The 12,424-nt window shown below is 55.2% G+C and overlaps 1 protein-coding gene across 1 annotated transcript in view; it reads right to left on the bottom strand.

Moving 5' to 3' along the window:
• SMARCA4 (SWI/SNF related, matrix associated, actin dependent regulator of chromatin, subfamily a, member 4) overlaps nucleotides 1–12,424 on the bottom strand; it is a 74,681-nt gene that overhangs the window by 4,618 nt on the left and 57,639 nt on the right. The window contains exon 29 of the mRNA XM_045290289.1: nucleotides 11,480–11,742. Within this exon, the coding sequence (XP_045146224.1) occupies nucleotides 11,480–11,742 (263 nt within the window). The remainder of the gene's footprint in view (nucleotides 1–11,479; nucleotides 11,743–12,424) is intronic.

Here is a 12,424-nt window from a genome sequence, read left to right on the forward strand (position 1 = left end):
ATGGTCGGCCAGGGCCTTCAGTTTGTGGTTTCTGGGCATCCTGAGATCCACCCCCTCCTCTCCCAAGTAGCGCCATCAACACTCCTGCTCATCGGGTACCACCCACTCTTGCCCTGGGCCCTGCAAGCACACACAGTCCCACCACCCTCAGAGGCAGGTTAGAGCCACCGATTTCACTTGTTCTGATGGAGAAACAGCCTGCCGGGGGCTCCTTTCTGGCCGGGAATCGGTCCCAAGGAAGGCAGCACCAGAAAAGGTGGTTTCCTCTCCCCTTTCAGGAGTGGCTGTCACAGAATGTCAAGGATGAGCCACCCCGGTCTCTAGTGCGCTGGCTTCCAGGCAACTGGAGTGCATTTGCATCTGCCAGGAACACACGAGAGCCAGGCACGGCCCAGCCAATGCAGACGCAGGCCGCCCTGCAGGGAGAGCAGTGCAGGACTGTGCTCTGTGGGCAGGGATCATCACATCGGGGTCTGTGGCTGAATGCTAGACCTGGGTCTCATGGAGAGAATACAGGGATGGGCTCGACTGCCCGCTCCAGGCAGACACCCCAGGGAACGTGTTAGGCATCCCTTCCTTCTCATGGACACACACACACACACACACACACACACACACACACACACACACACACGGCACCCTCAGAGAGGCTGCCAGAAGCATCAGCCTCACTCCCAGTACACAATACTCTGTCTCTCTGTCCAAATAGGCTAGCTGTGACCTGCCTCATTCATGCCACAGGCACCAGCAGGCCGTCTTGTGGGTGAAAAGCCCTGCCCAGGGTTGAGGGTGGCCTGGCCGGTGAGCTGCTGGTGGTGTTATGCACTCGGGTCATGAGGTCATAGCTGCAGTAGCTCATGGGCTCCACAGAGGAACTCGGCACTCGGCCCAACATCCACAGGACGCCCTCTAACAAAGCGGTGGGAGAAAGAAAAGCCCCCCAGCTCCAGCCCGACACCCTGCTCTGGACAACAAACAGGGAAGGGCAGCCTGGGATGGGATGTGAGAGGGCTACAGGTGGGCTTGCCAGTCCTCTCCATCAGCGAGGTGGGCACAGTGCTTCCACCTGCCCAGACGCCATTGGCGATCCTCATGGCGTGCTCCCCACCAGGCTGCTGGGGCCCCAATCATCCCTCTGACCACACTTCCATCTGTGCTCTGCCCCTGCTGCTCCTCAGCCCACGCAGGTGCTGCTCTGCAGGTAGCTCAGGATCCTGCCCTCACCTCAGTGGCTCTCTGAGCCCCAAACCACCTCCCCCGCTAGCACCCCGGTCCCTCAGGGCCCTGCCTATACCCCATACTCAGATGGTGCAGGTGTGCTGGGCTGGCCCCTCTCCTTCATGGCCTGTGGCTGCGTGGGCAGCACTCATGCTTGGTGGGGGGCCCGTGCTCTGTGGGGGGCACACACTGCAACTATATGACAGTTCTCCTGCCCAGGTTGGTGTCCAGCAGCAGCTAGGGACACAGTGTACCGTCTTGGGGTACACGACTCCTGGAAATGTGGTGTGGGGTAGGGAAGGGCTTAGCTTCCTCTGCACCTGCCCCCTCGGTCTGTCTGTCTGTTTGTCCGTCCTCTGTGGTGTAAAGTGGGCTCTCTGAGGACAGGCTGGGTCTTTGCTGTGCTCTCTCCTGTAAACCTCCCTGCTGCTCCCTGGCTGTGTCCTTGTCCTCCTGTCTTTTGATGAATAGATCCTGCAAAAAACGTATGGCCACTGAGCTGATGCTGTAGGGCAGTGTAGACCTGCCCCCGCAGTTTTCAGAGACTGTAACTCCTACGTGTGTGGAAAGCCCCATCTTTCTCCCACAAGCGTGTGCAGGTGTCAAACAGCAGATCCTGCAGTTGGCATCCCAACACATCGCCCATCACGCCACGAGGGCTGCTCGCCCGCATCTTCCCGAGTCGAAATCGCAGTGCTTTCCTCCTGCCTCAGTGCTGTCCCGTCGTGCTAGCAGACGTCTGTTGACGATACCGTTTCTTTCCAGGGGCTCCGCCAGTGCCCACGTCCACCTTCGGAGTTCGTGAGGCCGTGCTTTTCCCCATGGCAGTGCCCAGCATCCCGTCGCCCAACCAGACCCCCTCACCCGGTCTCTTGTGCTCAGTCAACACTGCTGAATGGAGGCAATCGAGGGGTTCTGGGTGGAGGGCTCAGGGTTAGGGGTGGGATCTGAGCCTGGGCTTGGTGCCCTGGTTACTCTGTTGCTGGGGAAGGGCTGTCTCACTGCCCCACCCTCTTTGCCCTGTTCCAGAGCACACTTGCCTCAACCCCTACCCAGAGTGAGCGTGAGGCTTCTCGTGCTCATGAGACCAGCTCCAACAACTTGGTGAGCCAGCCTGGAATGTTCCACCCTGACAGCAGCGGGGTAGGAATGCTGGGAAGATTCCGGAGCCTCCCTCTCAAGGTCAGCCCTAGGAATCCAGTCCAGACTGCAGAGACAAACTGGCCGATGCTGGTGACTGACCTGACCCAGCTGCAGGCTTGTAAGGCCTTGAGGCTGCCAGAGCCCTGAGCTGTGGAGCTCGACAAGGACTCCTGTGTGCTGCCAAGACAAACGAACCTCCCATTTGTCCCCCAGGGGTGTGAACCGGTGCCCACGTGTGTGGCCCCAATGTGCCAACAGACACTACCATCCAACTAGAGCAGCGGTTCTCCCCCTTCGTTCAGGCCGCGACCCTCTCACACGGTTCCTCATGTGGTGGGGACACCCAACAACAACATTATTTCTGTTGCTACTTCATCACTGTCATTTGGCTACCGTGATGAATCGGGTAACCCCTGTGAAAGGGTTGTTCGACCCCCGAAGGGGTCGAGACACACAGGTTGAGAACCGCTGAACTAGGGGTGTGATTGGACGTGCTCTTAAAACAGACAACAGCACGAGGAGGAAGCCAGTGAGCGGGAACAGCAGCCAGAGCCGGGTCCCAGGGCTTGCTCACACGTCCTTCCTTCTGGAACAACGGCCAGTCGGCCTCCCTAAGGTGGGCCTGCAGCTCTGCTGAGGCTTTCAGTGGTAGAGCTGTGGCAGCTGAAACCAGAAGGAACATCAGATCCACCCCAGTCTACAGTGACAGTCTGCGCAGTCAGACAGACACCCACACAAACACCTCCACAGGGACAGTTCAGGGACACCGAGTCTGTTCAAATTGTGTACTCATTCTCACACCGCTGTCCATGGAAACCCACTGCCCAGCAAGCAATGATTTCCGGTTCTCCCTCCCTGCCACCCCCGGTAACCAGCACCAATTTCTGGTTGCTAAGGAGCCTTGCCGGCTGCTGGCTCAGAGACAAGCAGTGCTCTCAAGGAGAGCAAGGTGTGGCAGTCTGCGTCCAGGAAGAGGGACAGCCTCGGACAGGCCCTGAGGCAGGGGCAGTTCGTTCTTGTCCTGCAGAGGCCGCCCGGAGGACTCAGAACCCACTCAACAGTCTGATTTCTACAGAGGGGCTTATTTTATCTGAGTAACTAAGTAAGATCGTAAGTAAAAAAGCCGCAAGGGCTCTGTATGGAGGTCAGAGAGTGGTCCTTAGCAGCGGCTGCCTTTACTCTGCCAGAAGCTGTCCATGGCAGCGTGTCCCAGGGCTCCCTTCTCCTGGCTGGGCACTGCTCCCTGGTGTGCTTGGGAGGAGCTGTGGGCTGTTACCACATCCTGGTGATGGGGACAAAGGCAGTTGTTTGCATTCCTGCCTTCACCTTTCCCTTGGAGGCTTAGATTCTTATCAGTGCAGCTTTCTTGTTTTATCTGAGCGGCCTTTTGGCTGGAAGTTCGGACTTGCTTTTTCAGTGATTCCCTATTTACTGAGCCCAGTCGGCCCGACAACACCAGTCCCCTCCCCTCGACTTTAGTGCGGCCTTGTTTACTGACTGCTGCGAGAGGGGGGTTGAGGCCGAGACCTGGCTGAGCTGAGCTCCTCTGCCTGCACGCTCCTGGGCTTTCACGTTTTCATTCCAGCTGAGGTCCAGGGACACCTCCAGCCAGCTGCCTCCCTGTCATGTGTCTCCACAGGGACGGCGCTCACTCATGCACTGCAGCAGCAGAGTGAGGCCGGGGGTGGAGTGAGCCCCACAAAGGGGGCAGGTGGAGCTTCTAGCCACAGGGCAGTGCCCACAGTTTTGGGCCATGCTCAGTCTGGCTTGGGGGTTGTGGGTGAGTGTGGCTAGAAAGTGCATCACTCTTCCTGTCTCCTGCCAGTCCGGTGGCCAGTTAGGGTACTCCATCTGGCCAGAGCCCACCAAGTGCCTGGTTCCACACTGGGTACAAGCAGATGGAACAGCAGCCCTACCTGCCTGCTCCCAGTTGGCCTTCCTGAAACTCGGCTGGAGGCCTGGGTGTCCTTGCTCCCTCAAGAGCTGCCTCCTGCCCACCAGTGCCCTCACCTTCCCTCCGAATCTGCCTCCCCGTGAGCCTGCAGTGCACGGGGAGACATGGCCCCACTGCGGGGCTGGCTCCCTTACAAGGCTGCAGCCAACAGCCTTCCGTGGGCGGGTGTCTCTTTGGGGTTAGCAGCCCAGTGCATAGCTCAGTATGCCATCAGAGGTTATTGGACTGGTGTCTCTTGAGCCTGGATTCTCTCTCACACAACAAGGGACATTTCTACTCCCAAGAATCACAATGCTTCTGGATGCTAGACAAGGAGGTACCAAACGTGTCCAAGCAGAGGAACGCAGGCCTTGGCCATGGTGGCCAGCCATGCACATCCTGGGTCCAGGGGCCCCTGGTCCACTCGATAGCGACCCTGCAGCTCATTAACAGAAAAGTTCAGGTTGGCTTCTGAGCAAAGTGCCTGGCCCACATGAGCTCATTCGGGCTTCCACACAACTCCATGCAGCACCTTGGAAACTGAGGCACAGAAGGGGGTGGGTAACATGCCCACACTACCTCTGAAAACACCAATGTGGTCACTGCCTCCTGACTGGGGGACGTGTCAGACAGAGTAACCCCGGGAGGATGAGCCTGGGTGGCTGACCCATGATAGCATTTCCTGAGCATAAACTGTAGCCACCGCCAAAGAGCGTCTCCTAAGGATGAGGATGCCCCTCCCCTGGCCTTGGCACCACTGTCAAGCTCAAGAGCTGCAACCCTGATCCAGGGGCATCCCCTTGCAGACCCACCTGGCCATAGCACCGGAGTCAGGCTTCCCACTGCATGGTCCTCTCGTGCCTGCCCGAGACGGCGGCACCTCTCTGAGGCACTCGACACGGACCTTGGGGTCTGGAGCCGGTGCCCTCCATGCCTCAGCCACCAGCTGTCTGCCCAGGCCTCTAAGGCAATGTTTCCTAAAGTGGCTGATTTTGGCCCCTAGGGGGTCTGTAAAAGCAGAGACCTACATTTTAACCTGGATACGGGGCTACGGCACACAATCGTTACATTTCCAAGGGTGCCAAGTAATGTTATTTCTGAAATGGAGGAGGTGGGCCAAGTCAGTCGGGATCCTACCCTGTAAGGCACCAAGGAACGACAACACCAAGTGGTGTGACACAGCCCGATGGCAAGGCCCACGGCCAACCCTTACTTTCCTGCATGCTTATTAGACTCTGAAGCAAAAATTCCCTCTTAGTCTTTATTTTCATTCTTGTCTTGACAGACCAAGGCAACATGAGATTTCAAGTCATCCAGGTGAAGGTGTTTCTGGCCCACAGCGCCCCCTGCAGGCCCAGCTCCTCAGTTCCAGATTGTCCCCATTCACTCTGCCCCCTTTTCATGGTGACCCCACGTCACCCCTCCTGCTCTGCTCCATGGATGGCCCATGCCTATACGGACCACATGGATCGTTGATCTCCCTAAGGGTTGTTCTGGTGTAGTGCCCAGTACAACCCCACACAGAGCAGCCTCGGGACACCTCAGTGCTGGGGACCACCATTGGCTAGGAGCACAAGGGGGCTCTGAAGGGTTGGAGGGGCAGGCTGCAGATGAGTTAAAAAGGAAAAGCCAGAGAAGTAACATTCAGAAAGACTCCAGCTGCCAGGCAAGTGGGCTACTCTCCCTGAGGCCATCGGCTCAAGGGTGGCACTACGTATCCTTCAGAGCTGGGCTTCCTCCTTCCAGGCGGAAATTCAGCACCCGGCTGGGGTGGCTGTCAGACTTCTGTGTAGCAGGGGTCTTCACTCAGCACAAACCCAGTGACCGAGCTGGGAGGGTCCACTCTTCAGAAGCCAACTTCAACTCCATGATAGCGTTCAGGCTGGTTATACTAAAACCCCAAACCCTATATAATACAGGGTCTCTGGGACTGTACATCCTTAAAGGGGCAGAATGCCTCATCTTCCTCCTGTGAAGCGGCTGGTGGGTTTGAACTGCTGACCTTGTGGTTACAGCCAAAGCTGACCTGACGGCGCCATCAGGATTCCTCAGCAGATTACAGTATTCTGGAAATTAAATGGATATTTCATTTTAATCCAAACACCTTCCTCCAATGTTTTGTTCTCTCTCCTGGAAAGTTGCAGGTTTGAGACAAACACAGGAGGTGCTCTGTGCCAAATTTTCACCTGTGTTTCCTGCCATGTGGGGTGGTCAGGTGGTGAGGAAGGGCGGCAGCCAGATGCCCAGAGGCCTCCCCTGAGGCTGACCAGTGTCTGCCCTCAGCTCCTGCAGGCAGGGCCCCATTCCCTTGGAATGGTCTGCTTGATAAGTATGTTGGTCTGTCTGGGGACCTCAGGCAGGCCACCACTGGGATTTGAAGAATGTGGTATCAGAACAGCCTCTGGAGAGGGGGCACTTAAGCTAGCCCGTGGGCATCCATGTCTACATGCCTGATGGGAAATCTAGCCACCAGGCAGAGGTGAGCTTCCACGGCTGGCAGCACGCTGCACCATCTCACATCTCTGCCACCGAAGTTAGTCCTGTGCCTGGCTTCATGGGGAGAGACACGGGGTGGAAGGGGCCTTTCCTGGGCTCTGCCCTGGGCTGATGTCCATCTGTGCCCTCTCCCCAAGGGCTGCAGCAAGAGCGCTCAGAGCAGAAGTGCCGTGGGTCCCTCAGATGAAGAAGCAGAAGGCCCACGAGGGGCGGGAAGTCTGAACTATACAGTTCGCTCAGAAGCCAGAGAGACTGTCGTCTTAGGAGCTGTTTCCCAAGAGACTGAACCGTGTCTAGGTTTCAGCTTATAGGGTCACATTTAAGAAGATAAAAGCCTTCTGGTTAAAATATTTCACGTTTATGTTCTGGTGTTATCTTTGGGAGTTATCTCACAAATGAGGTAGCTTTTCATCCAGAAAAAGATGACTGTCTTCTTGAGTGTCTGGGCCCTGCCCAGCCTGCTGAGGGCACCCATGCAGGTTCTGGGGGGTGGCACGCCCAGCCTCCATCTCCAACAGGATGCGTCTCTGAGTCACGTGGGTGGCTTCCTGTAATAACTACGGTTAGCATGGTTCCTGCTTTGCCACCTGGGGTTCCTCGGATCACTTCCAGTAGGATTGGAGGAGGTTGTCCATGGAGGGGCCCTGAGCTCTCGTGTGACACATGCTACATGTACAGTCCTAGGGCTGAGATCGCTGGTCTCGTGCAAGGCCTGCCCCCAAATCCCTAGAGGTATCTAACTGTCTCAATAAGGTGGGCCCTGAACCTCAATAACTGGTTCAAATGTCTCAGGCTGGAAGACCGGTTTGCCCACTGCGGGAGCCATTCTCTTTTGCCACATGCTACGATGACGGACAAGGCTTCTCCAACAAGCCATAGAAGGACTAAGAAAATGCACTGGCTCCTGACTTATGTTTCTCCTTCGAGAACACTCACGGCCTCAATGGCCAGATCAGCATGCCGGGTCCAATCATTCTAAAAACACCACCAATCCACCCAAGGCACCAAACAAAACAAAGTCACTGCTTCGATTTGATGTCAACTCATAGTGGGGCGCACCCCCCCCCAACTCCCCTGGCCCTTAGTGGGTTCCCGAAAACAAACAAACAAACAAACAAACAAACAAGAAACCCGTCTTTCTCCTGTGGAGCCGCTGGCTGGTGGTTTCAAATTGTTGACCTTGGGGATCGCAGCACAATGGGAACATGCATGCACACACTTTAACCGTACACCTTGGTGAGTGCTTTACGTACCCACCACTCAGACCTAGACAGAGAACCTTCCTGCACTCCGAGGCTCTCTTGTGCCCCTTCATGGTCAACGCCCTATTTCCCAGTGTCCACCACCACAAAGCAAGTTGTGGCTGTCTCACACTGGGAGCACACAGCAGGTCCTCTCCAGTGTCTGGCTCCTTCACTCAACAGTGGTTCTGGGTTCTCCTGTGGGCGGTCAGCTTCCATGTAGGTTATTATGAATAAAGACATCTGGACGCTGGTGGCGCGGGCCCTCAGTTCTCTAGGGCTACAGGGCATTCGTCAGAGGTGTGGCCTCCCCACCCTCCCCCCCAGCGGTGTGGGAGGGGAGGGCAGCTGGAGCCAGGGTGGCGAGCAGTGGAGGTGCCCTGCACTGGCTTTCCTGCGCATTTCCTAGAGGTTCTGGTGCCAGTAAAGTGCCACTGAGCACCTCGCCACATGCTGAGCGCTCCCCTGGAAATGCTCTGCAGTCAAGTGTCCGTGCAGTTGGACCTTGTGCCCGTTTTTACATTAGGTTGGTCTTTTCATGGGCTTCATAGTCTCAATGATGTGTCCTTGAACACAGGTTTTCAATTTCAGTATCTCCTGGTCCCGTCCCGGGGTGGGGCAGGCAGGTAAGAGAGTCTGAGGGCTCCCCAATGGGTGGCAGTCTGAGTCTCATGGGAGGTGTGAGGGACTCGGGGCTTTCCAGGCACACGTTTCCAGCTGGCCCACTTGACTGAGAATGTGACTCTCCAAGCAGACAGACGGAGGACAGCACAGCCAAAGCCCAGCCATCTACTCCTGAAACCCCCGCTGCAGACACCATGGAGTGCCCCTCGACACACGCGGAGTCGTCGGTCGGCAGCCCCCGGGGAGCGGTTCTGTGCTGCTCTTAGGGTCATGGGGATTCTCTTCTACCTTCCTCACGCCGCGACCCTTTCATACAGTTCATGCGGTGACCCCCAAACATAAAAGTATTTTCGTTGCTACTTCATCACTGTGGTTTTACTACTGTGATGAGTCCAGCGACCCCTGTGAGAGGACGGTCGGACCCCCAAAGGGGCCGAGACCTACAGGTTGAGAACCGCTGCTCAAGAACATGGGCTGCCAAACTTATTTTCCCTCAGTACACCCAACAACTAAAAATGTTTGAACATGATCCAAGATGAAGGGCGGGTAGATATGTACTTTTGCAGGACTTCTGGATCATTCCCGTGAAGCTTGCGAGAGTGGGGGTGGGGCGGGGGGTGATGGTGTTGGCATCGCCCCCTTTAGGAAACATGGTTCTAGGATGGCTTTACCTTTCATGTTGATGCCTGTGATCCATGTTAAGTGAATGTTTAAGTATGGTGAGAAGCTGGGGTCATGGCTGGCCAGGAAGACCCATTGCTGTCCAGTTGATGCTGTCTGTGTCGACCCAACGGGGCAGGTTTCTGAGGCGGTGAGCTTGTGTGAGAGCTCATGACCACGGCTCACGGCAGCACCGCAGGCGGTGGGCTTAAGCCGCCGACCTTTCCATTGGTGGACGAGCACTTGAACCACCGGGTCACCAGGGCTCCTGAATTTTAAGTCATTCTTCCATTCTCCCCACAAGAGCAGAACTAAACTGGGGTCTGTTACGTTCACGGGGTTTTGCATATTTCATAATGCCACATTTTAAATAACTGCTGGTCTTTTACTTATTTTTTATTTGTGGAATTTGCTTCACAGGAGGAAGGTAAAAGGAAATTGAGGAAAGAACTACAAAGCAAAACTATAGAGGTACAAACATAGAATATACATATGTAAGTATATTAATATATAAGAGTAGGGGTATTGGCCTAGGTACATATATTTATATGGCAATATATTGAGGCAGTAGATGGACTCTGAGCCTCTACTTACTAAGTATTCCCTCAACACAGAGCACTCTGTTATAATAATGTGGCAGTGGGCGCTGCCCACCACCTCAACACGATCACTGAAGACAAACTGGATGCATAAATAAATATGGCGAAGAAAGCAAATGATATCCGGTTACTAGAAGATATAGTGCCTGGGGTCTTAAAATCTTGACGCCAAATAAGCAGTCATCTGGCAGGGAAGCAACAAAGCCCACATGGAAGAAGCGCACCAGCCTGTGTGATCGTGAGGTGTTGATAGGAACAGACATCTTAATTCAAAAAGTAAACCACCTCATTGAGGTGATGGAGACCAAAGCCCATCCGGGGATAACTGGGACATCCCCGCGCTGAGGGGCTGCACAGAGGAGAAAATGCACTCAGGGGCAGTTTAGCACCGATGAGATACACGACACTCCACTAGTTCTCCAATCCTTCCTCCCCCACTGTTATCTATCCTACCTCGCGATCCTGGCACAGATGAGAGCTTTCAATGTAAAGAATTCAGTTAAGACAAACTCCCTCAGACACAGTAAGGGGAGCAATGTTTCCAGGAAGACAAGGGATGGAGAGCAATGATGGCAGATAACCCCCGTCGGTGGAGGAACACCAGGACAGTAAGTGAGTAAGTTATGTATAAACAACAACCGTAATACATAATATATTAAAGATTCGCAGGGGTGGCAGCGTGAGGAAGGGGACAAAAAAGATGCTATCAAAGGGATCACGAAGAAAGATAATGTTTGAAGTTGTTGAAGCCAATAATTGTACATGTCCGCTTAAGATAAGAGATGTAGGGTTTGTTATAATATATGTAAGTCTCCAATAAACTGCTTTAAAAAAAAATCTTTCCAAAGGACCCAAACTGAGGGCTCATCCCTAAACATCCACCCCTGCCAACAAATAAGATTCTTCCACCCACCCTGTGCTTCAAATCATTACTATAAAATCAGGCTCTACAAGGAAGGCCCACAACATTCTAGAAAAGAAATACAAGCTACTGGGGAAAGAAGCCGAATCCTGGGTCTGGTGTGGGCATAGTGCCCTCAATGCCCTGGTGACCCGCACACTTGCCTGGCAAAGGGGACTGCACATGGGCCTCCTGGAAGCTGCAGAAGAGTTCCTGCCTGCTTTTCCTGTCAAAATAGGGTTCCATCCACTCGAGACGCCAGGACCCACCCCCGGCTGTGGCCACACTGGGCCCTGCGAGGGCAGGGATCTTGCTATCTGAAGTGGGGCTCCGCAGAGAGCAGGGTTCTGGGTGACGCTCGGGTCACACTGAGCATGGAGGCAGCAGGGGGGAGAGGGCTAGAACAAAAAGCCGTTGTGCTCTGCTCTAGACACACAGCCCCCCTGGTGTGGTCCCATCAGTTCCTGCCACCTGCTGCCTGGATGCTTCTTACTAAACCACCTGTTTTTCCAGGACCTTTCCACTTGGGCTACCTCTGCCAAAGACACGCTCCCCAGACCTCTTTCCTCAGGCTGTCCCTGCATACAGTGCTCGGCCCGTCCCCCCGCTGAGAGGCCCCCAAACACCTGCCAACAGCGCCCTCCCAGCCAGCGCCTCCACTTACCTGTCCTTGTACTTGATCACGGCATCCACGATCTTCTTCATCTTCTTAGTGAGGTTGGGAGGGTTCGGGGAGAGCTTCTCGGCGGGAGGTCGTCCGCGCTTCTTCTGCTTCTTGCTCTCGTCATCCTTGTCTCGGCTGCGGGTGCTGGTGGTCGGTGTGGAGGAGCCGGCGTCACTGTCCCTTTTGCGTTTTCGCGACGATTTCTTCTGCCGGACCTCCTCTTCAATCTCCTCCAGCGTGCCCTCCTCGATGGCCTTCAGGGTCAATAGTAGCAAAATAGGACAGCCAGCACCCGTATCCACAAGAGGAGGACGCCACACCGCAGCCCTGCCCCGGGCCCGCAGAGGGTGGGGGTGGGCGGCACAGGCTGCTTCGACAGTCCCTCCAGTTTGGGGCCAATGGTCACTCAGGCAGTGACAGCAGGGCACCAGTGTCAAGCAGTGCTAGCCCGGCCTCACCAGCAGGTACCCACCACGCCTGGCCTTAAAGACAGAGGCACAGTGCTGTGCCCCTGCTCCAGAGAAGAACCTTTGCTCTGCTCTGGGCACACAAAGAAAAACTGGGACTTTCAAGCCTCAGAGACCCCCTGGGAACGCATTTCCCTGGTCCCTGTATTGTGACTTTTTGCCTGTCACTTCTCTATATGTCATTCTTACTGTCACTGCACAGTGCCCCCTGTTCCAGGGCATTGAGTAGTATCCACCCCCCCACCCCCCACCCCTCCCAATTCTAAGCAAAACCATGATTAGTATGTGACTTTAAGATAGTCTAAGACGTAAACTGCTGAGCTCAGAGACAATCTATGGACGACTGTGGGCAAAAAAAAGCCCAACGCAGGCCGTTCCCCTGGCGAAGGAGAACGTACGTATGTACGTGCAGGGTTTCTCCCTGAAGAGGAAGTCTTGAGTGCCTGGGCTCCCTAGGAGCTGGGCCTCAAAAGAGGGG

The sequence above is a fragment of the Echinops telfairi genome, unplaced genomic scaffold (genome assembly GCF_000313985.2).
Source record: "Echinops telfairi isolate 266 unplaced genomic scaffold, ASM31398v2 ScPeMD7_36;HRSCAF=134, whole genome shotgun sequence".
NCBI classification, from domain to species: domain Eukaryota; kingdom Metazoa; phylum Chordata; class Mammalia; order Afrosoricida; family Tenrecidae; genus Echinops; species Echinops telfairi.